Source organism: Oreochromis aureus, linkage group 7, assembly GCF_013358895.1.
Source record: "Oreochromis aureus strain Israel breed Guangdong linkage group 7, ZZ_aureus, whole genome shotgun sequence".
Lineage (NCBI taxonomy): Eukaryota > Metazoa > Chordata > Actinopteri > Cichliformes > Cichlidae > Oreochromis > Oreochromis aureus.
The window spans coordinates 7,544,470-7,571,196 of NC_052948.1; the positions used below are offsets into that span (position 1 = coordinate 7,544,470).

At 42.5% G+C, this 26,727-nt stretch overlaps 3 protein-coding genes and 1 non-coding gene across 10 annotated transcripts; 1 reads left to right on the top strand and 3 right to left on the bottom strand.

Moving 5' to 3' along the window:
* Window positions 1–1,920: 1,920 nt before the first annotated feature.
* On the bottom strand, window positions 1,921–5,469 carry LOC116334585 (Golgi apparatus membrane protein TVP23 homolog A). Of its 5 annotated transcripts, none has more exons than XM_039614988.1 (7): window positions 5,367–5,469; window positions 4,133–4,218; window positions 2,846–2,990; window positions 2,659–2,748; window positions 2,440–2,568; window positions 2,228–2,356; window positions 1,921–2,125 (listed from the first exon to the last, which is right to left on the bottom strand). In XM_039614988.1, the coding sequence occupies exons 2-7, from the start codon at window positions 4,210–4,212 to the stop codon at window positions 2,099–2,101; spliced, it is 600 nt and encodes a 199-aa protein (XP_039470922.1). In that variant the 5' UTR covers window positions 4,213–4,218; window positions 5,367–5,469; the 3' UTR covers window positions 1,921–2,098. The 5 variants fall into 5 exon arrangements, with proteins under 5 accessions (XP_039470922.1, XP_039470923.1, XP_031613886.1 ...); XM_039614989.1 differs by lacking the exon at window positions 5,367–5,469 and adding an exon at window positions 4,496–4,610; XM_031758026.2 differs by lacking the exon at window positions 5,367–5,469 and adding an exon at window positions 4,360–4,465.
* trnar-ucg lies at window positions 4,616–4,688 on the bottom strand. The gene has a single exon. It is a non-coding gene; the product is annotated as a tRNA-Arg (tRNA).
* polg (polymerase (DNA directed), gamma) lies at window positions 4,737–12,789 on the top strand. 2 transcript variants are annotated; one of them, XM_031759153.2, is made up of 23 exons: window positions 4,737–4,945; window positions 5,512–6,109; window positions 6,294–6,489; window positions 6,617–6,784; window positions 6,890–7,036; window positions 7,150–7,229; window positions 7,340–7,522; window positions 7,608–7,750; window positions 7,861–7,984; window positions 8,080–8,301; window positions 8,432–8,549; window positions 8,791–8,874; window positions 8,978–9,091; window positions 9,180–9,340; window positions 9,428–9,481; window positions 9,555–9,672; window positions 9,768–9,903; window positions 10,000–10,246; window positions 11,057–11,179; window positions 11,309–11,477; window positions 11,648–11,856; window positions 11,939–12,099; window positions 12,653–12,789. In XM_031759153.2, exons 2-23 carry the CDS (start codon window positions 5,538–5,540, stop codon window positions 12,715–12,717), a joined length of 3,594 nt encoding a protein of 1,197 aa, XP_031615013.1. In that variant the 5' UTR covers window positions 4,737–4,945; window positions 5,512–5,537; the 3' UTR covers window positions 12,718–12,789. The 2 variants fall into 2 exon arrangements, with proteins under 2 accessions (XP_031615013.1, XP_031615005.1); XM_031759145.2 differs by lacking the exon at window positions 4,737–4,945 and adding an exon at window positions 4,966–5,157.
* Window positions 12,137–26,329, bottom strand: fanci (FA complementation group I). Of its 2 annotated transcripts, XM_031759135.2 has the most exons (37): window positions 25,991–26,329; window positions 25,829–25,901; window positions 25,549–25,679; window positions 25,077–25,230; window positions 24,929–24,986; window positions 24,639–24,680; window positions 24,378–24,501; window positions 24,207–24,292; window positions 23,950–24,082; window positions 23,765–23,842; window positions 23,501–23,637; window positions 22,456–22,636; window positions 22,274–22,361; window positions 22,025–22,155; window positions 21,873–21,943; window positions 21,668–21,782; window positions 21,425–21,547; window positions 20,983–21,051; window positions 20,802–20,903; window positions 20,530–20,718; window positions 20,268–20,389; window positions 19,804–19,965; window positions 19,405–19,584; window positions 19,136–19,302; window positions 18,976–19,046; window positions 18,766–18,882; window positions 18,637–18,688; window positions 18,403–18,530; window positions 14,404–14,469; window positions 14,216–14,312; window positions 13,918–14,102; window positions 13,774–13,830; window positions 13,632–13,691; window positions 13,470–13,544; window positions 13,251–13,346; window positions 13,057–13,158; window positions 12,137–12,896 (listed from the first exon to the last, which is right to left on the bottom strand). In XM_031759135.2, the coding sequence occupies exons 1-37, from the start codon at window positions 26,081–26,083 to the stop codon at window positions 12,834–12,836; spliced, it is 3,978 nt and encodes a 1,325-aa protein (XP_031614995.2). In that variant the 5' UTR covers window positions 26,084–26,329; the 3' UTR covers window positions 12,137–12,833. The 2 variants fall into 2 exon arrangements, with proteins under 2 accessions (XP_031614995.2, XP_031614987.2); XM_031759127.2 differs by having other exon boundaries at window positions 12,137–13,158.
* Window positions 26,330–26,727: the final 398 nt, after the last annotated feature.

Sequence of the window (26,727 nt, forward strand, 5' to 3'; positions counted from 1 at the left end):
GGGGGCAAGGGCAGCCTACTTTTAATGAGAGTTGCGATTGGCCTACTTCTTCTAAAACTAGACACATCACAAGGATTATCCGCATAAGCTAATGCATGAAACCAATTTGTTCCCTATCATAACAACAGGCAGAGGAGTGTGGCAGTCTATATTATTCTGGTACTTTAGAAAATAAGATTTTCCTGTCTGTTCAAAGATCATAGCCTGCACCTGCTTTCGCAGAAAGAAAAAATGAAACAGGAGGGCGTTGGTGGTTAAATTACATATTTCTTCCCCGTGGATACTTACCAGCAGGTAAACTAAGCAGAGATTGTGACCAGTGTCCCTAAATCCTCTGCGTAAGCCACATGGACATGACATTTGGAGAGATTCAGAGCCTGAAAAAAAAGATGTGATGCTCTGCGTGCAAATCTTCCCTGTTTCTACCTCAATTTCTTACCTGCTTCAGAAGCAAAGCAAACTCTGGAGCCAAATGTCCCGAACTTTAGCTCGCTGAATTTTCCAGACTAATTTTTCTGCATTCACGTCGGGCCCTCGGTGAGAGTCAGCGCCGCCGCTCACGGATGAGTCCGCTTTCATCCTCGGTGCTCCAGCTTCTGCCTCACCTCCAGCCTGCGCGCTTCCTCTACTGTCTGATTACTCGCTCCCGCAGTGACGTCATGCCAGGACCAGGGAGACTTCCTGACCAATCACGGCGGCCGTTGGCACCAAAGACGGTCCGATATCAGGAAGATGTCTCACTCCTGGCTCTTTCATGACTACCCCCCCCACCTCCCCATTTTCTTCTCTAATACCACCTGCAGCAGTCGAAGTAGCTACACTAAAAGGCACAGATGGATAAAATTATCTCCAGATCTGTTTAGTATTTGTTGTCCCATGAGCTTTCCACAATATCACGCCAGGTTATGGAGTCATGAATTTTTTTCAAAGACTCAAAGGACTTCTTATTCACGCTGTTTCCAAAAATTTGGTGTCGGCCAATTTCTGTTCCTGTTCCTCTCCAATGGGAAGACTTGGAAATAAGAAAAAATAAAATAAAATAAAAAGAAACTGTCTTGCAACCCTTTTACAGATATTTTTTATTCTAAAACCAAGATTACGTCGGTATTATATTTCTTAAGTATGCTGTATATTAGAGTACCGTGCTCTCCACAAATCAATGTATATACGTATATATGAACACATTTTCATTTTCAGAGTTATAGCCCTAACATTAACGTTATATATATGGTTAAAAATCATTTTAAACATGCCGCCCTTTGCAACTTGCAAGACTTTGCAAACAATGCAGCCATATTGTTTGCTTTGAATTTTTCCACTTCAGAAATGAAGCTTTTCGTAAATGCAGAATAAAGATCGCGCCTTTTGCAAAGTGTCTTTGGCTGGCTGGAATAAAGGGTTAGCTTTCTTGGTTCAATAAAGGATCTTTGATGGTTTGTGTGGGAAATGAGCACCAGGGGCCACGGCCAAGAGCAGAACGAACAGTTCCCTAACATCTTTTTCTTTTACTTCTTTAAAACTAAACTACACCTTAAATAATACACAAATTGAATGTGCTTTAGTTGTGTTTACACCAAATAATGTCTACTCAACCTCTCTTAATAATTAATTTCACTCTAACTCCCTCTGCATTTCAGTTTCCTTCCAAATTTTACGGTCATTTATTTTTGAAAACACTTTTTTGACCTATCCAAAGATTAAGCACACTAAGCCTCAAAAAAAGACAGTCTATTAAAACTGGCTGATAATGGCCAGTGTAAATTATGTATATATGCATTAAATATTTATTAATAATGCAAAAATCCAATAGGTTATGTGTGAAAAACATTAATAAAAAAGTTTGGTGTGGTTCACCTTGTTGCGCCTTGGCTGCCTTGTGACAGTTTTTGAGGTGTGTTCAATCATGAGCAATAACTGTAATACAGCTTTATCTTTTATTGAGCATAGCAACACCAATCCACAGACAAGATGTGCAATAAACAGTCCACAGCATTAAACAGAGCTCAACACAGCACACAAAGCCATTTGGGCACATGTGGTTTGTGGAAATCTTGGGGAAGAGGCAGCTTACACGTGTAGGGCGGGTGGGCGGTGACCATTATAATATTCCAAAGATGATATCTGGCTGAAAGAGAGAAAAAAAAATAGACACACTTCATAAAATTAATGTGAAATGACATGTTAACAGAACAACAGCAGATGCTACATGATGCAGCCAGTCACTCACACGCTGGGGGAGCTGCTGTCCCGTGAAAGAGCGGTTGTCTGGAGGATGGCCATCCTGCCCGCCTGCCTTGCAGCGTAGGTAGCCATAAAGGTTTGCTGCTTGGAGGGAAATGCCAGCTACCACCACAGACTGAGGAAGGCAGACAGACTTGTCTGAAAGAGACAATATGCAATCTAGCACATATGCAGAAAAGCAAGCAAAGGGAGTCTCACCAGCCATTTAATCTTCAGAGAGAAGAGGGAGGTGAAGAAGAAGAAAGTCCAGATGAGAGGACAGATGATAAGGCCCAGCCAGAATATCCTTTCCTCTGCTTCGGTCCCAGTGTTACTATTCCGGGACTTCTACACACAGATAACAAAGCAAACACTCTGCGGTTAACACATCAAAATCGCTCATTTTTATTGCTCAAAATGCACAAAACACCCTCTTACTTTTTTGGCCTCAAATACCCAGAGGCTCTTTCCATCTTCGTCAATCTGATTCCACCAGCGCAGCCCCACCAGCAGGCGGCCGGTCACATTCTGAAAACAAGCGTGAGCAATTAAATCCTGCAAAGTTAAACAAATAAGTAAAGCCACAGAAAAGTAACTAGATCACACAAACTGTTTGATGTCTTACCTTCACAGACCAAAAGTCAAACGAGAGCAGAGCTATGATCAGGACAAAACAGGATGCAAAGCTCTTGCTGATCCACTCACACAGCAGATAGACAACGATGGCAACCACCCGGAAGAACAGGTGGAAAAAGGAGGCCACGGGGTGCCTGAAATTGTAGGGATTGGAAACGAGAAGCCTGATGTGACAGCAGATAGCTTTCAAACAGATACAGGTGAGCATGTATGGAAACATAAAATAATAGTGTGCATGCAAAATTAGTTAAGCTGCAGGATAGGTTTTATTCTGTGAATAGAAATTCATAAAAACGTGAACTCAAACCTTCACAGTCAACTGTCACTCGAGAGTACTTGTGAATAGAAGGTCTGTAAACATTCTTCCACCTCCAGTTTCAATTTAGTATTTATTTGCTTTGACCTTTGTGATCTCCAATTAATGTTTCCAGTAGTTTTTCTGACACCACTTGTTTGTGTAGATTTAGCCTTTAGCTTCTTTTAATAATAATAATAATGCAACCTTCAAGGCACCCAAAGTGCTTTACAATGACATTATTCATTCACACACTTGGAGGCTAGTACTAGTGATTTCTATGACTTCAGAGCTGTTTTCTTTAAATCAAGCAAAGAAATTCAGATCCAAAACTGAGGTATCCACTGATGATCCCTCAGGATGAAATGGATATATGCTTTGGAAGCTTCATTTTAGGTACTTAGACAAGCCATGAATCCAGTCACATGATCACCTTTATTGGCTGGGAAGGTGTTCCTCTGGTCATTTAGGCCTTCTTCTAACACTTACTGCTGATCTAAAATTTCAGACTGTTCCAGGTTAGTTTTATGACATCGTAAAAAGCGCACTCCACATGCTTATCTGCATTTTTCTGCCATATTCATGTCCACTTGTAATGTGCTCAATGAGCTGAGTGTTGAAGAGTCCAGGCATGAGTTCTGTTATAGTTTGAACGGATACTTTTATTCCTGGTACTCTAACAGCTAGTGATTTATATTTAAACTAAAGCAGAATGGAGTTAACTTTAAGAGCAAACCTGTTCAGGAAAGACAAATAAGTATTAGATCATGTAAGAGTGTCAACTGTTTCCTGTCTCTATGTTGGCCCTGAGATGGACCAGTGATCTGTCCATCTGTCCAGGGATTTGCACCAGCTTTTTTTTTTCAACAAGTTTTCAAAAAAAAAAAAAAAAACAAACACACAAAAAACCTAATAATGCAAAGCTGAAAAGACAGTATGGAATATAAAACAGCTGCTGTGTTGATATTTCCTGCAGTGCACCTTATGACTGCGCTTCTCCGCGCCCTCTCCTGCTCGTCAGCTGCAAAGTCCAGCTCGACATCCTCAGTTGCATCCGCCATCGTCTGCTAAAAAGCAACGACAGCTAAAAACAGTTTAAATCACCAGAGGGTTTGTAATACAATCTCGAAAAGGACAATAATCAAAAAAGATCTCCACTGGCACCATGATCTTAGACATGTACAAATCAAAATCTACCGAGCAAATACCAGTTTTGCGTAGCTGTATTTGAGGGCTGAAACGAGGCAGGTGTTGCAGTGAAATAAGACCGACAGCGAAAACTGGCTACTTCTTTAAATCCACATCAGGAAACTGGGGTTAAAATAGCTTTGATTTTTCAGATACCTTATATATTGTCTGCGGCAAAGCGTTTTGTGTTTTTCCGATAAATTTTGACAACTACGCTACGCTTCGGTTAAAAGGGCAATTCCGAATGAGTTGGACCACAAATGCCACCAAAACACACGACCGCGGCAGGACTCGAACCTGCAATCTTCTGATCCGAAGTCAGACGCCTTATCCATTAGGCCACGCGGCCCACATTGTGGTCTCATTAACAGTATTTTCCCCTTTAATCATTTTCTTCACAGTCCCTGTCGCCGTCGCATATAGCACTTTTGAAAATGAATATTCTAGCGCTATCCATGCTACGTAATCGAATCGCTGTCCACTGTGTTCATTCAATCAGTTCTTTCTGAAATACCACTGCTAGAAAAAAAAGTCATCCAGCCCGCACGGTGGCGCTAACGATTTGTTTGGCTTTAGCCATACAACCCCACGAGAAGGAATGCTAAGGTAGCTATCATTTACTCTGTAATGATTTCAAAAATATCTTTTCGGATACATAACACGATAAAACAGATCAGCTGGGGTGCTTTTATAATAAAACAGTTAGATTAACAACTGCCTTTTGCTAAGTTACTGAAACGTTAGCGTAGCTCCATGTGTGCGCCACGTAAACATGCGTTGAAGTGTCGGTAGGGCAACAACTACAATAATATGAAAAGGTGAGGCAACCAGCTTTCTACGTTTGTAATTCGGTGTGTAAAATGATACAATTAGCTACGTAGTTCACATTGAATCTATGTCTAGCAGCACTATTGCAAAAGTTTAGTTAATTTACACACATTTTAGTAACACCTGAGTGAAATATCAAAGTGCAAGCAAGTGATAATAGAGGCTCACAAAACCACAGAGAAGACTGTAAGACACTCACCAGTAGGGAAGTATAGGTTTAATCGTGTATAGAGGCTCTGTTGTGCCTAGATAAAGCTGCATTAAGTCTCAGTTTGCCCCCTCACGCTGTATTATTAAGACTGATCAGTGTAATGTCAACTAAGTGGTGAATGAATGTCTTCCAGCTCTAGTGAGAAGTCCACATGAGGTGATGCTGCATGTGTTACGCTGTCCTCTGAAGAGGACTCGTATCTCTTTACAATGGATGAGTCTACGTGGCTTCTGCTCCACCAAGCCTCACGTACTTCAGGGCGAGGACTCCACACAAACTCGCCTGAACCCCCTTAACATCCAGATGCTGTCAAAAGGTCTCCACGAGCAGATCTTTCAAGGGCTGGAGCCAGAATACAGAGAGGAGGCTGTACAGCGCAGCATAAGGCACTTACAGAAACACCAGCTGTGGGGAAAGGACACCTCACTTTTGCCCGATGTTGACCTGAAACTCCCCAAAATGTATGGCAAAAACATTGACGAGCACTTTCGTCACTTGGCCCAGACACAGAGCCTTCCCTACCTTGAGGCTGCCACCAAGCTGAAACTGGCCGAGCTACCACCCATGCCTCAGGAATGGAGCTGGGAGGTTGGCTGGACACGCTATGGGCCCACTGGGGACAGGCAGAAAGTAGATTTTCCAGATGAGTCAGCTCTCGTGTTTGACGTGGAGGTGTGCACAACGGAGGGACAGTGTCCCACACTGGCTGTTGCTGTTTCTCCAACCAACTGGTAAGAAATGGGCCAAAATGGGACTGGGTTGTATAGAACAATCCATTCATTTGCTTTATTCTTATGTTGTTGTAGTTGTTTCATAGTTAAAACATTTTGTCTTCCATTCAACAATTGCTACCAATAAAAAGTTTTAAAGATAACTGATACGTGCCTCAGTGATCTCTGTGTCCTATTTTTCTAGGTACTCGTGGTGCAGTAAGCGTCTGATTGAAGAGCGATACTCCTGGTCAAACCAGCTGACCCTTGCTGATCTCATTCCGCTAGAGACACCTTTCAACTCTGCTCGCCCTCCAGGGGGTAAATGGAAGGAGAGACTGATTGTAGGCCACAATGTCAGCTTTGACCGGGCTCACATTAAGGAGCAGTACCTACTAAAGGTTTACATCCTATTCCTCATATGTCACTTTTACTCCTCACTTTATAAAATCCTTTGGTCACCCCTTTTTGTATGAATCACAATAATGCCCAGTACCTTTTGTATGTTTGTATTCTCTTCCATATAAGGGTTCAAAGGTGCGCTTCATGGACACCATGAGCCTTCACATGGCCATTTCAGGGCTAACCGGCTTCCAGCGCACACTGTGGATGGCCAGTAAGCTGGGTAAAAAGAGGGGTCTTCAGGAGGTCAAGGAACACATTAAGAAAGCTGGGAAGAAACACGAGGGCCCAATGGTTTGTGTCTTTTTCTACCAAAGTTCACCTACATAATATTTTGAGGCTATCATTTGGTATTTTGAAGGCTCTTGGCATCAGTGTGACATGATGTTGTGTGCACAGATTGGCTCCTGGGACTGGGTGAATATTAGCAGCATTAACAATCTGGCTGATGTCCATGCACTGTATGTGGGAGGGCCGCCACTGCAGAAAGAAGCCAGAGAGACCTTTGTGAAGGGGAGCATGACGGATGTCAGAAACAATTTCCAGGTCAGTTTTGTGGCAAAATGTGCACCTGATTAATGTGAACCATTTATTAGATCTTGCATTTGGCCTGAAGGGACACTTAGGCAAAATAAATGTGATTTTGCTGACACCTACAGGAGTTAATGCAATACTGCGCCCTTGACGTTAAGGCCACACATGAGGTCTTCACAGAACAGCTGCCCCTCTTCATGGAGAGGTCAGCAAATCCCAACCCACAGCTATTTTATAGTCATCTTTATCTTCTGTGTACAAATGTACACAACACAGCATTGTATAATTGTGTTGTCTCTGCCGTGTTTTTATAAGGTGCCCTCATCCAGTGACGCTTGCAGGGATGCTGGAGATGGGTGTGAGCTACCTTCCCATCAATCAAAACTGGGGGCGATACCTGGAAGATTCTCAAGATGTTTATGAAGAGCTCCAGAGAGAGATGAAGAAGTCTCTGATGATTCTAGCAGATGATGCATGTCAGCTTCTGGAGAATGACAGGTGAGACCAGCACTGATTTATGTCAAGCTTTGAAGGTTCTTTTAAAAATATTTACACTGCATAAGGTTTGTGTGTTTATACTAAGATACAAAGAAGACCCCTGGCTTTGGGATCTTGAGTGGGACGTGCAGGAGTTCAAGCAGAAGAAAGTTGCAGCCAGCAAGAAGAAAGGCTCCAAAAAAGCAGATAACAAACAAATCGCCACTCCTCTTCCAGACTGGGAGGAAGGTATGAGCTCAGGCACTAATTCAGAATATTTGTGTAACTGGCATGATATATCTACAGTGCATACAGAATATTAATAAAGTAACAGAGATAATTCAGTTTTTTTATATTAGACCCAGGTCCACCATCTGAAGAAGAGATGGAAGGCCCTTGCCCCAGCCGGCTAGCTGTTGAGAATCTGAAAGAAACAGTGAATCGACTTCCTAAGAGAAGGCAGCATCTACCTGCACATCCAGGGTAAGATCGCTCTCACACACCACGGAGCCATTTCCAGTTCTGTTTCCCACTGGTGGTGTAAGTCAGTTCTTTTTCCTCCTTATTTTCTTCTTTAGGTGGTATCGTAAGCTGTGCGAGAAGATGTCTGACGACAGCTGGTCACCTGGAGCCAGTCTGATCAGCTTGCAAATGCGACTGACACCTAAACTGATGGGCTTGACTTGGGATGGTTTCCCCTTGCATTACACAGAGAAACACGGGTGGGGGTATCTGGTACCTGGACGCAGGGATAACCTTGATTCCCAGGAGGAAAACACCGGTCCCGTGTGCCCCCACAGGTGAATCACAAACTGCTCTTAAAGTAAAAACATAGCAGTGCGCTTTCTCATCATGACCTGATCTTAGCAGGACGATCATTGATGGCTGGAGATTTTTAACAGTGTATTAAAGTTTTGTTGTTTTTCACAGAGCTATTGAAAGTGTGTACAAAGAGTACTGTGAGCAGCATAGCAAGGAGCGACCGGACTATCTGGACTCAATCCCTTCAGATGACCTCATGTTGACAGACAGCACGGTGTGGACAAAGGTACATAAAATACCATCGTGTTTGGAGAATTTGCATAGAATATTGCAACAGGCTTCAAACAGATACCACATGCACTACAGACTGTTGGAATTTGCAAAAACCTTTCATCAAATTTAGACCTTTTCTTCAGTATCAACAGTAATACATGTGATTGTGGTTGGAGATGATTGATCAGGGCTACATGCTCTGAACGGATAACACATCTATGATTACAATGTTTTTTTCTTATTGTCATGTATAGGTGGAGGAATTAAGTTCTCTGGAAAGCCTGATGGAGGAAAACGGCCTCAGAATGAGAAAAAGTGCAGACAAGAACAAAAACAGGGTGAGTGCACGGGCTTGTAACCTTAAATTACACCTATCGTCTCAGGTTTAGTGTTTCACTATGATTTGTTTATAACATACTTTGTATTCTTTACCAACAATAGTCTACAGATCCACATTATGTGAAAGAGGCGAGTCACTGCCATTATCACCATGGAAACGGCCCCTACAATGATGTCGATATACCAGGTTGCTGGTTTTTCAAATTACCTCATAAGGTGAATTGTTATTATTTATATAAATCATTGGCACAGTGTTGTTCCACCAAGCTACTTTTACCTTCTGACCAATTATTTGTGTTTAAAGGATGGCAATCACAACAATGTCGGCAGTCCGTTCTCCAAGGACTTCCTGGCCAAGATGGAGGATGGCACTCTGAGAGCAGGAAGAGGTGGCACCAATGCAACACGAGCTCTGGAAATCAACAAAATGATGTCTTTCTGGAGGAATGCCCATAAACGTATAAGGTACTCCCATCAGAGTTAATCAAAGTAATTCAATAACAAATAAACTTTGGTAATGCTAAAAATGGTTAAAAAATGTTCTTCTCATAGTTCCCAGATGGTACTGTGGCTCAGAAAAGGAGAGCTTCCCCGTTCTGTCAGCAGGTTTGTCTGATATATTTAAAAAAATAGATCGATTGATTAGATATAAAGTAATGAATGTAACATTTCCCCAAAGACACAAAGATTTTGATGAGGAGGGCCAGTATGGTGCCATATTACCTCAGGTCATTACTGCTGGAACGGTAACACGTAGAGCTGTGGAGCCGACGTGGTTGACTGCCAGTAATGCTCGGGTAAGAAGCAGAGCCGACACGCTAATCTGGATAAGTCTGAAAATACTGACCAGACACTAGAGCAATTCTGTATGGGCTTTATTCTGTGTCAACAGCGGGATCGGGTAGGCAGTGAGCTAAAGGCCATGGTGCAGGTACCACCTGGATATCACCTGATAGGAGCAGATGTAGATTCGCAAGAGTTGTGGATTGCCGCAGTGCTTGGAGAGGCTCACTTTGCAGGCATGCATGGTATGACAGGTTTGGTTCTAAAGAAATCTACAGAAGGAGACTTTGTTGTGTGTCTTCCTTTAATAATAATGCTGCATATGTCTCTCTGCGGTTTAGGTTGTACAGCATTTGGCTGGATGACCCTTCAGGGAAAGAAGAGTCAAGGCACTGACCTGCACAGCCGTACAGCTGATGCTGTGGGCATCAGCCGAGAGCATGCAAAGGTGTTCAATTATGGACGCATATATGGTGCTGGGCAGCCCTTTGCTGAGAGGTTGCTCATGCAGTTCAACCATCGCCTGAGTCAGACAGAAGCTGCCAGTAAGGCCAGACAGATGTACGCCCTAACAAAAGGTATACGCAGGTAAGTTCAATGTAGGGGTGGATTTTGATGATCAGTTTTCCGATTAAATTTATTTTGTCCGAAACGCCAGAATCTCAGGTTAAACCTCACAAAATTTCGACAACCACCAAATAGCTAAAAACGTAAATGAGAGCAGGTACACGGATTCTGCACAAAGACCTAAACGCAAAGTGCGGAACCGCCGACAGATAAGAATGAGTGAAATTTCGGCTTTCTCACCCGACTGCACGTACATGGACATGCTGTCGGGCCGACAGCTCACATATTGTGATGTGTCGGCGGGTACGTGCATTGTTTTTACGTGTTTTTTGCGCTAGGCTAGGCTTTGTCTCTTTCCAAACAAATTTGACTGAACCAGCAGCAAAAGAAGATCCAGACTACGCTTCACATAAACATCATCATGAATTCCCTCTTACTTTGCTGTTTTGCTTCCACCACGGTAAAATTACACTTCATGCACAGCTCTGTCTCTCAGTGCACTTCAAGAACAGTTTCCTATCTAAAAATCTGTTTTCTGTATTATTCGCTTGCTTATTGCGCACAAGTCTACCGTTATGTACAGCGCTGTCGGCCGCTGTTTTTTTTTTTTTTTTTTTTTTTTTTAAAATTTAACTGACTTCCGACAGGAAAGCCTCATTTCTGCTGTTCAATGCTGAAGAAGTTTAAACTTTAAAATTTTGCGAATTTGCAAAACACGTAGCTGTGTCTCTAATTAAACCTCTGAAACTTTGCTCTTCTGTTTTTGTTCTACTGCAAAATATGTTTAAGGTGGTTATCTGTTATAAAAAGACAGGTGTTTGTATTTGTCAGATATCATTTGTCAGAGGACGGCGAGTGGCTGGTGAATGAACTGGGTATAGATGTGGAGCGGGAGGAAGATGGAAGCGTCTCCCTCCAAGAATTGCGGAGGATCACTAGAGTGGCTTCACAATCGTGAGAACACAAAACACAAACATTCACAAGTACCTGGCTTGCAATAACCCATTTAGTGCCTCTAATATCCTCCTCTCAGTTGCTCTGCTCTTTAATTTCCCTTTGTTTGTGCTCCTGACACCACCTCAGTTCTCGACGGAAAAGATGGGATATTGTTGGGAAGCGTCTGTGGGCTGGAGGTACTGAATCGGACATGTTCAATAAGTTGGAGAGTATAGCCCATTCAAAGAACCCGGCCACTCCTGTTCTAGGCTGCAGGATCAGCAGAGCATTGGAGCCCAAGGCAGTTAAAGATGAGGTGACTGACTAAAGCTGGCAACAGGAGTGTAATATATATATGATTTAATCTTTGAGTATTTAAAGGGATATTTGTTTTGCCAATACAACGAACGACCAATGCATTACTCAAGAGGTCAGTCGGAAGGCTCTAAACAGCAAAATAAACTCTTCATTAATGTCTTCTTTTAGTTTATCACCAGCAGAGTGAACTGGGTGGTTCAGAGCTCTGCCGTGGACTACCTCCATCTGATGCTGGTGGTCATGAAGTGGCTCATTGAGGAGTATAACATTGATGGCCGCTTCTGCATCAGCATCCATGATGAGGTGCGGTATCTGGTGCGCAGTGAAGACCGTTACCGAGCAGCTCTGGCGCTTCAAATCACAAACCTCCTTACAAGGTGTGCTCTTAGCTGACTGTATATTCTCACTGACAAACTGTGAGCTCTAGAATGGATGGTTAATGTGTTTCTTTTCCTGCAGGAGTATGTTTGCTCATGCTTTAGGCATGCAGGACCTTCCCCAGTCTGTAGCCTTCTTCAGTGCAGTTGACATTGACCAGTGTTTGAGGAAGGAGGTCAACATGGACTGTGTGACTCCCTCCAATCCCACAGGTGTGGAACGAAAGTATGGCCTACCGCCTGGTGAGTTCTGCACACCATCACCAGCCTTCTTCCAACATTAAGAAGAGTATATTTATTATACAAATGTTTCTTATACAAAGTGCACAGAGAGACAGAACGGCGTGTCTCATTACAAAATCTAAACGTAACAAATTCAGACACAAGAACATGTAATTTAGCTCTAGCACTTAAAGCTACAAAAATGCTTGTGTACAGAACAAGTTATTTTAAAACAACACCTTACAAAAGTTGGACTAAACATCTCTTTAAAATACAATGTATATGGAAAGTCATTAAATCCACCTCTTAGCATGACCAAACAATATTCAGTTAGTCTTCAGTAAGAATTTTAAGCAAATCAACAGCACAGCTTGTTTATCACGAGATTTTCTTAAAGGAAGTAAATCAAATGAGGTTCAAATTTCTAAATAAGCCAAATTAGAAATGACTATTTTAATGTAATCAAGACAAAGAAAGGTATAAACTGGGTTTGGAAATGCAATAAGGTTTTTTGATAAAGTGAACTTGAGAAACACAACCAGAATACTAAATAATGTGTGCAAACTTTCCACAGGTGAGGCCTTGGACATCTACCAAATCATCGACATCACTAAAGGCTCTCTAAACAAAGGGAGATAGCTCTTTGTGGACCAGACAGCTTTTATTCCAAACATACAATTGCCAGGACACCGTTCACCCGCTGCTGCAGTCTGGACGTGTGTGCAGTGTGTGTAGCAGTGGTGCCCAGTATGACCTCACTGTTTCCTCTTCTTCTGTTTGGGTTCTTGTGTCTCGGTGGTGTCCTGTGACTCTGTGGTCTGAGAGCAATGGAATGCACAATGCACATTTCAACAGTGGGCACAGTGTGGATATGGAGCCAATTTTATGGACTCGTATAATAAAGTAAAAGTGGAGAAAAGCGGCTGTTGTGTATGATGAACAGCACTGAAGCTCCTGTGGAGCTGAGCTAGCGCTTACCTCCTGACTGTCATCCTGTTCCTGCAGGGCTGCATCCAGAGTAGCAGCATTGATGCGAAAATCTCTCGAGGTGCTCAGCTTCATGTACTGCATCAGGTTTACCTGGAAAAACATGCAGACAGATGTTACACTGACAGGGTTCAGAGGCCTTTTGGTTTTTTTAATGTATATATTTTTTCAATATTTACACAAACCTTTGATTTCTTTGAGAGTGTGATGAGATACTTCTCATACTGCTCAATGCTGAAGATCAGGTTGGGGATGGCCTTAGTCTCACGCAAAAGTTTTGCCTTCCAACAGGAAAAACATAACAGACTTGTTTATATTTCTTTGTATGCATATATTTTATTATTCTAAAAAGAAAAGTTGTATTGTTCAGTCCCTTTATTCATTAAAATTATTAGAGGCCTTACAGAAGCACCAGTATTCACGTCATTCCTTCTCTTTTTCTTTTTGTCATCTGCACCTCCACCACTGATATCTCCACTCTAAGAGGAATAAAAAGCATCTTGTGTCATTTCTGTAACAACAAAACATTAATGCAATGGAGCTGGACAACTGAACCATGCTAATACCTGAGCATATGTGATAAAAGAATAGCACTGTGGTGTCAGGTGGGAGCCAGATAGTTTGACCTGCAAATATGAAACATCAGGTTAGCATGACATTAGATCTATACAGGAAAATTTGAGCCAGGTGACAGTAGCTTGGACTCACCAGCTTCTCAAAGCGAGCTGGCAGCGACCCGTGCTGGCTGGCGCACACCTGGATGTACTAAAGTAAAATGAAGAAAATGTAATGTCACACTCTGCCAGCTGCACTGACATTTTCACTCAGAACATCAAGTTGACAAATACGCACATATTTGACCAGCGTGGTGAGGATGGTATACGTGCGGGTCAGTTCTCTTAACAGTGTAATGGTACAGGTGCCCAGCAGGAGGGCTGTCTGGACCAGCTCACTTAGCGCTGTTAAGAGAGTCCCAAGCTGCAGCGCCACCGCTTTCTCAACTGGGTCCTGCTGACCTGCAGTCTGCGTGGCTTCACCTACACATTTATGAAATACAACATCACTTGCGTTTTAGCAACACTTGCTGACAAATGCATCTCTTCCTCTTCAGCATTAATCAAAGTGAGCATCAGTGTGAAAGGCTTCTTACCACAGCCCAATTTGTCAGAAGCTGTCTGACTTTTCTTCCTGGCAATAAGCCAGTCCACTTCATCAAGCACTCTGTCAACTTGAGACAGGACCAGCAGCTGGGACAAGACATTAACATGAAGAAGAAGGTGAGCAGGTTAAGCAAAGGCATAACTCTCACAGCCAGTCAGTCAGAAAACCAACACTTACTGCAGCTGTTGAAGCAGTTTTCATGTTGACAATGGCAAAATTAGACTGCTTTTCCACCTCCACATCCTGAGACAGAAAAACAAATAAAAGAAATTAGTTCACAAATGCACTTTAATGTGGGCGTATGAAGGTCATAGTCATCAGTGTACCGTGGGAAAGAAACTTGGATTTAAAATAGTCTTGTTTAACTTGTTTGATCATTAAATTCTTTTTAGTCCCCATTATTATGGTACTTACTGCATGCAAAATATGATCTTTATATGTATCAACCTATACTATATTGCCAGAAGTATTTCCTTGTTTGCCTTCACACACATATGAATTTGAGTGACATTTCATTCTTAATCCATAATGTTTGAAATGATGTTGGCCCAGCTTTGCAGCTGTAACAGCTTCACCTCATCTGAGAAGGCTTTCAGGAGGTTTAGGAGTATTCTTCCAGAAGTGGATTTGTGAGGTCAAACACTGATGTTGGACAAGAAGGCCTGCTCACCATCTCTGCTCCAATTCATTCAAAAGGTATTCTCTTGGGTTTAAGTCAGGACTCTGAAGGCCAGTCACATTCTCACACCAAACTGGCTCTCAACCTTCCCTCCATGTCCTTTATGGACAGGTATGGGACCCAAATCCTCCAACATTGAACGACTGGCCAGCCCTGACCCCCATCGTGTTCAAATGCTTCAGAAGCTGGTCAGGGACTTCGTTTGCTCTTCACTACCCGACTCACTGGACCCCCTACAGTTCGCATACCGCCACAACAGGTCCACTGATGACGCCATAGCCCTGACACTACATACTGCCCTGTCACACCTGGAGAAGAGAGACACGTATGTGAGAATGCTGTTTGTAGATTACAGCTCAGCATTCAATACCATCGTTCCCTCGAAGCTGGACAGGAAACTGCAGGATCTAGGACTGAGCAGCTCCTCTGCAGCTGGATCCTTAACTTCCTGTCTGACAGACACCAAGTGGTCAGACTGGGCAGCATCACCTCATCCCCCATCACACTGAACACTGGTGCTCCACAGGGGTGTGTACTGAGCCCTCTCCTGTACTCACTCTACACCTATGACTGCACAGCCACTAACAACTCCAACATCATTGTGAAGTTTGCGGATGACACTACAGTGGTGGGTCTTATCACCAACGGTGATGAGACGGCCTACAGGGAGGAGGTCAGCGCCCTGACCCACTGGTGTCAAGACAACCATCTCACCCTCAACGTCACAAAGACAAAGGAGTTGATAGTGGACTTCCGGAGGTGCAGGGAAGTAGTGCTGGGCGATATATCGAGTTTTTTAAAAATATCGATATATTTTCATACGAGATATAAGATGTGACAATATCGTTTATATCGATATAGTCTATGTTACGTTATAACTATACTTGTGGAGCGTAAGTTTGCCTCTCTTCCGTCCATTTTTGTCTCTACGCTGCGTTACTGGGCCTCGTCTCTCCTTCAGTGAACAACTCCCCCTCCTCCCCCAAAGCTTCACCTGCAGACAACGACAAGATGAACACGGCAAATCTCCGTGTTACCGCGGATTGCCCCATGCTTGGGGCTGGACGGCGTCAATGTGTTAGAGAGCTAACCGCGCTAACGAGCTAACCACGCTAACGCCATGCACGGCCTGAAATCCTTTCATTCTCTCAAAAGTTGACCGCGCGCATTATGTATGAATTCTGGTTGTGCTTGATGACCGCGAACAGTTTTTCATGTGCTAGACGGCGCACAGCAATCTGTCAAAAAATGTTTCAGTACGACTTTGGTGAGCTACGGAGCTGCACCGCTTGATAGATTGTCGGAGCATTACGGCTACCGTAGTGGAGCCTCGCGGAGTGATACGTACTGTGCTTCAACGTAATATTACCGTATTGTGTGTGTATAAGGACCATAAATGGCACCTGTGCAGAGACACGGTTAAGAGGATTTCAAATTGCAGGCTGTCAGTCATGCAGTAGAACTTGGGAGCAGCTGTGAAATCTGTCTCTGTTATTATGCTCAGCATCTTTTAGTTTACATTTTGACTGCACAATTGTGAGCTTTTTGTTATGCACAAAACAACATTGTGTTCTTTTATTTATGGAGCATTATTATTTAATAAACGCTGATAATTTATTAGAGTAAATTCTTCATGTACATCTACGCTGTATGTTAATAAAAGTGCCTGTGTGACATCTAGGACACAGCTTTGACTAAACTCTCTTTTTGTTCTTACCTTATGGCTTAAAGAAAATAAATATCGAGATATATATCGTATATCGCCATCCAGCTAAAAAATATCGAGATATGAATTTTGGGTCATATCGCCCAGCTCTACAGGGAAGTACACACCCCCATCACCATCAACGGCGCTGCTGTGGAGAGAGTGAGCAGCTTCCGCTTCCTTGGTGTACATCTGGCTGAGGATCTCACATGGTCAGGACACAAACAAAACAGTGAAGAAGGCGCAGCAGCGCCTCTTCTTTCTCAGGAGACTGAAAAGATTTGGCATGAGCCCCCGCATCCTCAGGACCTTCTATCGCTGTGCCATTGAGAGCATCCTCACTGGATGCATCACCACCTGGTATGGCAACAGCACCGCTTACAACCGCAAAGCTCTCCAGAGAGTCGTGCGGTGTTCTGAACGGATAATTGGAGGTGAGCTTCCCTCCCTCCAAGACACCTACAGGAAGCGGTGCCTGAGGAAAGCGGGGAGGATCATCAAGGACTCCAGTCACCCCAGTCATAAACTGTTCAGACTACTTCCATCAGGAAGGAGGTTCTGCAGTATCCGGTCCCGTACCAGCAGACTGAGAGACAGCTTTTTCCACCAGGCCATCAGACTGCTGAACACGTCATAGACACCTCACCCTCACTACTGGAACTTCAACATTATGCACTCCACACTGTACATTAATGCCACTGTTTTGCACATGTCCGACTACCAACCTCTGTACATTTTATATATTCTGTTTACTCTATTTAATCTGTAAAATATGTATACATACACACACACACGTAGAAAAACATATTTAGTATACACATCCAGTAATGCATATACTCTTATATTGTACATATATTTATTACTTTCAGATTTACCCATTCTTATATTTTGTTTGTTTTATGTTATTGTATTTTTTGCACAACTCTGTTGCTTGTGGCTTCAAGACACAAGAATTTCACTCGCATGTACTGTACCAGTGTACCTGCACATGTGACGTGACAATAAAAGTGATTTGATTTGATTTGAAATGTCTTGGCATGTACCATACCACTGCCAAACCCAGACTTGTCTGATGGATTGCCAGACGGAGAAGCCTGATTCGTTACTCCAGTGAACATGTCAACACTACTCTAGACTCCAGTGGTGACATGCTTTACACCACAACATATGATGCTTCGCATTGCACTTGGTGATGTAAGGCTTGGATGCAACTGTTTGGTCACTGAAACCCATTCCATGAAGCTCTCTACAAATCCTCCAGAGCTTATCTGAAGTTTGGAGGTCCGTAGTGATCAATGTTGCAGAAAGTTGCCGACCTCTGCGCACTATGTGCCTCATCATCCGCTGACGCTGCTCTATGATTTTACGTGGCCAACCACTTCCCAATCCCACTCACTTTCATTTTGATAAAATACCAGTAACAGTTCACAATTGAATATTTGCTGGCAAGGAAATTCCACAGCTGGACTTGTTGCACAGGTGGCATCCTATCACAGTACCACGCTGGAATTCACTGAGCTCCTGAGAGCAACCCTTTCTCTCACAAATGTTTGTAGAAACAGTCTGCATACCTAGGTGCTGGATTTCATACACCTGTGGGCATGGAAGTGATTGGAACACCTGAATTCAATGATCTGGATGAGTGAATGAATACTTTTGGCAATATAGTCTGTCTATCAACTCTAGCTGTGTGTACAGTTTTATATAATTAAATGAGTTGCAGTAATAACAGTATCAGTATAGTTCAATGCCAAATTGTGCTCTGAACACTGCAAAGAAAAATTGTTCGTACCTGATCAATATCTCCCAGTTCGCTGTGGATGTCTTGGCAGAGCTCCAGCAGCAGGCCTACAGGACTCTTATAGAGAACATGAAGGTTGAAGAGGAGAGAGAGCAGCCCCTTACAGAAAGCAGAATCCTCTAAAGAGAGAGAGAAAAAACCCCACACATACACACAGACACACACATCAGGACATGGCTCCCTGCACCTAATATAGACACAGAGGTTAAGTAAACTAGAACTTACCAAAACTGGTCTCTTTGCAGATTTTCACAGTCCACGTGATCATCTGAACAAACTGTTAATTAGATATTAGCGAATTAGAACAGGAGTGTGTTTCTTTGTTCGGTGGAGTGCATTCAAAAATAAATTTACCTGCTGGGACAAGGGTTTTAGCTGGCGCGAGAGTACGCTTAGGATGCTGACCAGAAGCTGAGCCTCTTTGCTGTTAAAGTCTTCCTCACCTCCACTTAATTGTGTGAACAGCGCCCTCTGTTGACGGGCAAAGAAAACTGGATTTTAGCAAATATGTCATACTTACTAAATAATACAAGAAAACTGTGTTTATTGTTAAATCAGAAGCACCTGAAACTGTCGGATGTAAAAGTAGTTCATCTCTACAACATCGCCTTCGTCGTCTTGCTCTGTGCCATTTTCTGCATCATTTCAAAGAAACACATAATGATTAATTCCTGCATATTTTATGTTGCTACAAAATGTACTGCTTTTTCGCTGCTTGTCCAACCCATGGTAGAGAGCAGCTGGGCCATCTTGTCTGGGTAGCGCTGTTGGCAGGTTGTGAAGATCCTGAGCAAACCCTCCAGACACAGCTGAGACAAACTGGAGCGCTTTTCCTTCTTTCCCCCCTCCTCAACCACGCTGGGGATGTTCGTGTAACGCCACATCAGGACACTATAAAGAGACATAGATTGAGATCGTTTATTCTCATTTTTGGTCCAATAAGTATTACAATAAACAAATCCTGTGTTGTCATTTAGCCCAAGAGATTTCTACCTGGTCATGTCACAGAGGAAGCGGAAAGTCTTGTCTGCGTTCTGTCCATCAGGGCCATCTGTGTGTCCCGTTTCATCCAGCTGCTGGATCTTCTGTACAACCACGCTCAGTATATAACGCACAAACTCTCCATTTGAACGAAGTACTGAGAGAGCCTCCTCTCTGCTCTGAGTGTTATCCCTGTAAAAGAATATTTGTTTTTATTTAGCATTTCTAATTCTTATCCATGGAATTTGACTTTCCAAGTTTGCATAGTATTTCTAATTAGCATTTTAATGAATAGATTTAAACAATCAGAGTGCCTACAATCAGCTGCAATCTATAAATAAATAACTGATTTTATTAAATTCCACAGATCTACTGGTAGTCCATGTAAACAACGCTAAAGAAACCATTTACCTGAAGAGCACAGTGATCAATGTCGATATGATGCCCATTGAGAATAAACTGCGGGGGGTCTTGTGTGAGGGCACCCGACCCTTTCCAGACTTCTCCTTCAGAATCTCAGACAGCTTCTGGTAACGGCTGAACAGCTCGATGATCTCCTCAAAGCACCTTTTACTGCAAGAAACGGGGGAAGATACAACGGTAAATTATAAAAAGAAATCCCCACTGCATAATATGGCATATGTTTTGTATGATGCATAATTAAATAAGGATGATTAACTTTATTAAACTTTTATTTTGGTAAAGATCCCAGTATTTTTGTGTTACTTCTATGAAGTCAGCTATAGGGAGAGCGCTGGCTGTGTATCAGTCAGTAAACTTAGTGACCTGAACAGTTGCTGTGGGTTAATAAATTCAATTGTCTAACACAACAACGCTTTTACAAAATGCACAATTCAAAAACAGGTGGTTGTTACCTGTAGTTGGCTTTGATAAAGTTGTACTCCATGAGGACCTCATACACTCCCATCACCAGCACAGCATAGATATTATTCTTCACTCCAACATTGGATCCCATTGAAAACTCAGCTGACTTGTCCTGATGAGTATACACACATTATAAGACTTAGCAATATTGGAACAGACCAAGGTTCAGAGCTAATGTAAAAGCAAGTAAGAGCAGAATAATGTGAAATCTGCTAAGGACAAAAAAGCTGCTTGCTCTTGCTCTTGACATACCAGTTCAAAGTCTTCTAGTTCGCACTTGATCATGCGTCTTGTCATACTCTCTAGAATAGCATGTAGATCCGACCGATATCCTTCCTCCTCTTCCTCATCACTGTCACTGTCATTGGCATTGAGGTTGGCTGACTGGCGTGTGTTTTGCAGCCACATCAAGCAATGTACAGTACAGCTCAGCAGATGGGCCTGGAACATAACACTATTTATAGCTCGCATAGCAGTCCAACTAAATCACAGTTGCAAATATGGTACAGTGCACACAAGAGTACCAGAGGCTCCTGGAGGTAGACTTGGTCTCCGTGAGCAGTGATGCATGGTTCCAGTTTCACTGGGGGCAGGAGGTCTTGTTCAGGCTCATAGTACCGCTTCAGCTAAGGACAAGCAAGCTTCTGATACATCAAAGTCCATTATAAATAAGACAGCATGCACTTAACTCATACATATACATACCTGTGACAAAAGGGTCTGCATGATGGAGCTTGCAAGTTGCGAGTTACGACGAAGAACATCAAAAAACCCCTAAAAAAAACCACAAGAATTTTCTTGTTCAGTATGAAACCAACATTTCTACAGCTAAACCGTATCTATACACATAAATAACGAAAGAGTAATGTTTAACTCGTTTTTCAATATAGGGATCGCCACAGCAGATCATCTGCCTCCATCTCACCCCATCTCTAGCATCCACCTCTTTCACACAGTCACCCTTCATGTCCTCCTTCACTACATCCATGAACCTTCTCTGTAGTATTTCTCTTTTTCTATGCCTGCCAGCTTCATATTCAACATCCTTTGTAAAATGTATCCACTAACTATCCCAGGTTCATCTCTCTAGCCCTTTCTTCACACTGATAAACATAATAAAACATGACATTAAAAAAATGCTTCTGACCTCATAGAGCATGAGGCGCACATCAGCCTGCTGGCTGAGGCAGCGACGCAGACTGCTGAGGATCTCCAAGCAGAATGCTTCATTGGCAGCTGAGTTGTAGCGCGAGTGAACATCCACTTGGATCTATGAATTGTGACAGAAAGACAACCCAAAAAATTAGACAGTTCCACACCTGCAGAGTGTTTCTAGCACACTTTCTAGAAGCATGTATGTAAAGTATACAGAGTTTTACTGCAACTGTACCTGGCTGGAGGAGATTGCCTGGCTACACTGACTCGAGGCCAAGCTGCCCAACACTTTGAAGTTCTTTAGCAGCAACAAGAAGCCTGTCACTGCAGACTTCCGACCATCCAGTTGGCTAGCAGAGTCAAGTAAGGGGGTTGGTTAGTATAAGCCACCCCTCTTTAATTGGACTTTAAAGCTGTGTTAAGAATAAAGTAGCGCAAACCTGGAAAACATGGCCTTGCGAAGAACTAAAATTAAAGCATCTTTCAAGGACATGCTGACCTTGAGCAGGGGCTGAAGATTAAACAGAAACCAACGATTACACAACAGAAACCTCTAGAGCATTTATGTGTATCTGTCGGCCTATTTAGGTACCTGGACAGCTTTGAGTAGACCTTGAACGGTGGCCAAAGGCAGGCATGACAAGTGGTCAAATGTCTCTGTCACCTTAGAGGATGACTCCAGGAGGATCATTGGAGCAGAGACCACAATATCAGAGAAAAGGTCTGAAGAAGAAAAAAAACAAAACATTAAAACATTAGAATAAAAAATATTGTCAAAACATAAAGTCATAAAGTGCTGATGTACATCTATAACTTAACCCTGTTGTCTAGAGGTTGTTACCTAAGAAATGATTGACAGGTGAGGCTGTCTTTGTGACCAGTCGATTTAAGACCTGCTCCAATATCTCTCCCCTGATAGGCTCATGCATCTGTTACAGACATAAAATACACAATATTTGCATGACATTGAAAATCCTTTATTTACAATTCTTCATAACATAAAATTTAAACAAAAAATGTTACCTTAAAGCCCTGGAGTAGCACCTGTCCTCCTAGCTTACACGCTTGTTGAGTTGGTGTTCGGGCTACAGCAAGGGAGCCCTCCGTGGCTTTGCCAAATGGTCCAGGTTTGGGTCCAAATGCATCCATCAGGAAGAAGCCCAGCTGCACTAGCCCTTGGGTAACATGATCCCATCCGAACACACTATACGGATGGAAACGTAGACCTCATGTGAGAGGTTAAAATACAAATACTGTTTGTGTTGAGGGTGTAGCGGGGCGTGGTCTGTGATGCCGCTGCAGGGGAGATGGATACACATGAGCGGCATCCGCAATCACGCCTCGTCGGCATAAAGAGTCTGTACTGGGTCCTGTCAGTTGTTGTTGTTGGTATGTGTTGGGCTGTGAGCTGTGGAGCTGCAGCTGACTGTGTGTGTGTACAGCAACTGTCAGAAAAGTGGTGAATAAAGTATGCTGAAAATCATGTACATGTCACCGTGTGCTTGCTACAGTGCCCTTATCCGGGGAGCCGGAACAGTCCGGCCCTCCTCCACTCCCATGCCGTCGGGGAATGCCGGTGGGGGTCGCGGCGGTGTCAGCCAGGACTAGATCCGAGATTCTCAATCACCTGCACCCCGCGCTCGATCCGGTCCTGGAGTTCTTCCTGGTGGCAGCGTGACACTGCCGCCTACTCCCGCTGTGTGGGTGTCAGCTCTGCCACCATTTGGGCCAGCTCCTTCCCTTGCTGGCCCGGTCCTGGGTCTGCCGTGCCCCCCCTCCTGGGTTTCGGCACCACTGTACACTGTAGACACACACAGTCGGCCGCAGCTCACAGCCCGACACATACCAACAGCAACAACTGACAGCACCCAGAACAAACTCTTTATGCCGGAGAGGGGTGGTTGCAGATGCCGCTCAGGTGTGTCCCCCTCCCCTGCAGCGGTACCACAGACCACGCGCCGCCATAGAGTGGCATTACCTTATTTTGAAAGAAATCATGGAGAAAGAAACAGTTTTTCTGTTGAAGGTGTCAAATAGAACACATAAATCAACATTTTGCTCTTCTTACCTGTTCTGGACTGTATCCAGTATCATCTGAGCCACACTGCAGTGCCCGGGTAGGAGGTCCTGTAGTAACTTTGACCCCTGTTGTAGCTGCTCATCCTTGAAGCTCTTGATAATGGCCCCTTTCAAAAGTTCAAATACCTTCCAAAAAAATCATCATCAATCATCATCATCAAAAAAGAAATGATTAACACAAATGAATAGGAAAGATAACATGAATTAAGACTCTACTGAGTACAGAAAGTAATGTATAGTGTAGATTTCTAACCTGCTCTTCATAACGCTGGATACGTGCCACTGAGAGCAACAGGGCAACACTGAAAGGGCACAAGTCTGCATACGATGTCTGCCAAAATGAAAATCAATATCTATGACACAGACTATCCTTACGAATATAACAAACAATTTTCAAACTATTAAAACAACGAACAGATGAGCGATATTATACATAACCTTAAAGCCTTTAAGAAATTCCCTTGCAAGCTCATGGTCTAGTCTTATAGCAAAGACTATGTGGAGGATAGCAGTGCCCTCTACATGCCTTAGCTGGTCCTGTGGAATAGACTGAACCTCTAGATCCAGGCTCCTGAGAAGCGGGTGTACAAGTAAAAAAAAAACAAAAAAAATACAGACAGTCAGTAAATGGAAAGTTTATAGAAAGATGTAGTGTGACTATAGTAAATCCCACTTGCAGTATATGAATCACTCACTCTCCATGTTTCTGCTCCTCTTCTTGGCGAGCGTCCTGCTCCTTAAAATAACCTACGATTCCGTCCAGGACTTGTTTCTTACAACCCTAACAGACAAAGAACAAGACCAGCATTTAGATGACTAACAGAAACAGAAATGTAACGTGTTGTTGAAGACACACTGTCACACACCTTTGCAGACAAAAGCAGCAGCTGGTAAACCAGCGGCGGGATCTCCTGCAGATCTAGTTTGTTGAACATCCTCAATACTTTCTCCACCACAAACTGCAACTCCTCTGACGACAAAGGCACATCCCTAAAATGAGGCAGACACGGTAAAACATTTTAAAAGGAACTAAAATGTAAAATACACCAATATTGAAATAAATTCTATTATGATGGAAACAGAAATATGTTAAAGCATGCAATGAACTTAAAATAAAAAAGTCCTACCTAAACATGGTTGTCAAGTGGATGACACACTGTGGATCCCATCTGCATGAAAAAGACCATGTAATGTAAATAAAAATATTTTTCAGTCATCTGCAAATCATTTAATTTCTACATCACAAACAAAAGACTTTGGCACTGAGGTACTTCATCATGATCACTTTTAATTACATGACCATGTAATTTCTGATAAATTAGGCATGAACTGGCATCTAAATAATAAAATACTACCAAAAACTTTTACAATATATATTTGCATATCACTATTTATATCAAATGTGACATGTCCTCACCTGCTTGAGCAGAGGCTGTTAATCAGCTGCTTCTTATACTCCTCACCACTGAGTTCCCCTAAAGTTATAATAAAAAATTGTGTTTTAGACCTTATAGATTGTGACATATGTGATATTACTTTAGACAACAATGTTGATCACAACGTACCTTTGCCATAAGACAAGGCTTCACATGCTGCAAGTGCAGTAAGAACCGTAGGAAACAGTTCCAGAGATTTCCCACTGCTCATTTTCCCCACTTTGATGGCATCAACAAAAAGAGACGCCAGTGTTGCAAGAGATGGCCCGGATAGTGTATGAGTCTGTGTATTATATTGAAACAATCATTCTGATTCATTTGAAGAAAAGAAAGTGGCACAATATATTTCTACATATCTAATTCAAGAAGTTATAAATGATAGGATTGCAAGTCAGATCAGAAGAAAAACAACTGTTACAAGCACAAAAATCAAGTAGACCCAAAAATGTGGTTCTAAAACACACTTATTTGATTTAATCAACCAGTTACATGAAATCAACATATTTTAATTTGTAAATCCATGTTTCACTTTGATTACATTAAACTATATTTGGATATAGCGTACATCTAATCTATAATAACTTCTGTATAACATAAATACCTCCAGCATAAGCAACCCAATGATATCTGCTGCCACCTCAGTCTGAAGATCCCCAGACTCACACAGAGGGATGCAGTGCTGATACAGGAGAAGTCTGCGATTTGCCCCAGCAGTGGAACTGGGTGGAGAACCTAAACAACAAGCACAAACTGTACATTTATTACATACCTTATCATCAAGCAGAAGTTACGCATATATATTTAATGACTCTGACATGGTGTATGAGTGGATTATATTACCTTAGCTATCTTGGGATGTTTAAGAATGAATGTGTACATACCTTTAAATATGCCTTTTATTATGGTCCCAACTTTCTTGCCCTTCAGTGCACTATTGGTAATCGTGTTGATGAGCTAGACATTGTGTGATAGATAGCATTTTATAGGTAAAACAAACATGACTTTGGAATTCCCAAATGTGTCGCTATTAGTTGGTAACTTACCCGGTCATCGGTCAGGGTGGAAAGGTATTTCTGTAGTTCGGGGATATTTTCTTCATCTGACAGTGAGACAATTTTATCCATTTCTGCCTTCATTGTCCACCCACAGATTGACACAAGTGGCTAGTAACTGTAGAATAAGATAGAAATCTATCTCGTCAATCTCAGTAAGTTTATGAACGTTATTATTTTTATTTTACTTCTACTTATCGATTATCTAGTTGCATTTAATCCTGGGCATCCTGTTTAAATGAGCTGAAGGTAAATTACTCCGTAAATATTATAAATTTATCGCTGTTGTGTTTCTAAAAAGTTTCAAGCGAACTTCCCGCCAGACGACACTTCCTGTTTTGCTTCGTGGTTGCCATGTTCAACTCAGACTCCCTCAATCACGTTATAATCCAGGTCACATTCCCTTGTACGGCAAAATGAGTATATTGTAAAAAAACAGTTTTTCAGTAACTTGGAATAATACTCTAGCATAACACAATTTCCATATAGTTTCACATCTGAACTGAAATAATATTTACGAGTACTTTGATCAAACTTACATTTGGCGGAAAACAGTCATCACTTCAGCCGTGGCAACCACGTTTGCAACCACGAGGTTAACAAATGGGTTACTTGTCGGTAAATATTTGGACATACGCTTACTGTTTATTCATTCCAGTTAAATATCATGTGTTACAAGTTGTTTTGGTTAATGTCTTCAACGTAATATTTGGTTTCTGGCAATAAAT

Excerpts from the sequence above, each read along its gene's own strand:
- fanci (XM_031759127.2), bottom strand. The coding sequence starts at position 26,083 with ATGAAGGCAGAAATGGATAAAATTGTCTCACTGTCAGATGAAGAAAAT. Across the intron at positions 14,313-14,403 it reads AAACTGCTTCAACAGCTGCA|CTGCTGGTCCTGTCTCAAGT; the intron begins GTAAGTGTTGGT and ends GTCTTGTCCCAG. Across the intron at positions 13,159-13,250 it reads CACTCTCAAAGAAATCAAAG|GTAAACCTGATGCAGTACAT; the intron begins GTTTGTGTAAAT and ends ATGTTTTTCCAG.
- polg (XM_031759153.2), top strand. The coding sequence starts at position 5,538 with ATGCTGCATGTGTTACGCTGTCCTCTGAAGAGGACTCGTATCTCTTTA. Across the intron at positions 8,875-8,977 it reads CAGACAAGAACAAAAACAGG|TCTACAGATCCACATTATGT; the intron begins GTGAGTGCACGG and ends TACCAACAATAG. Across the intron at positions 9,673-9,767 it reads TGACTGCCAGTAATGCTCGG|CGGGATCGGGTAGGCAGTGA; the intron begins GTAAGAAGCAGA and ends CTGTGTCAACAG.
- LOC116334585 (XM_039614988.1), bottom strand. The coding sequence starts at position 4,212 with ATGGCGGATGCAACTGAGGATGTCGAGCTGGACTTTGCAGCTGACGAG. Across the intron at positions 2,569-2,658 it reads GGGTATTTGAGGCCAAAAAA|AAGTCCCGGAATAGTAACAC; the intron begins GTAAGAGGGTGT and ends ATCTGTGTGTAG. Across the intron at positions 2,126-2,227 it reads GACAGCAGCTCCCCCAGCGT|CCAGATATCATCTTTGGAAT; the intron begins GTGAGTGACTGG and ends TCTCTCTTTCAG.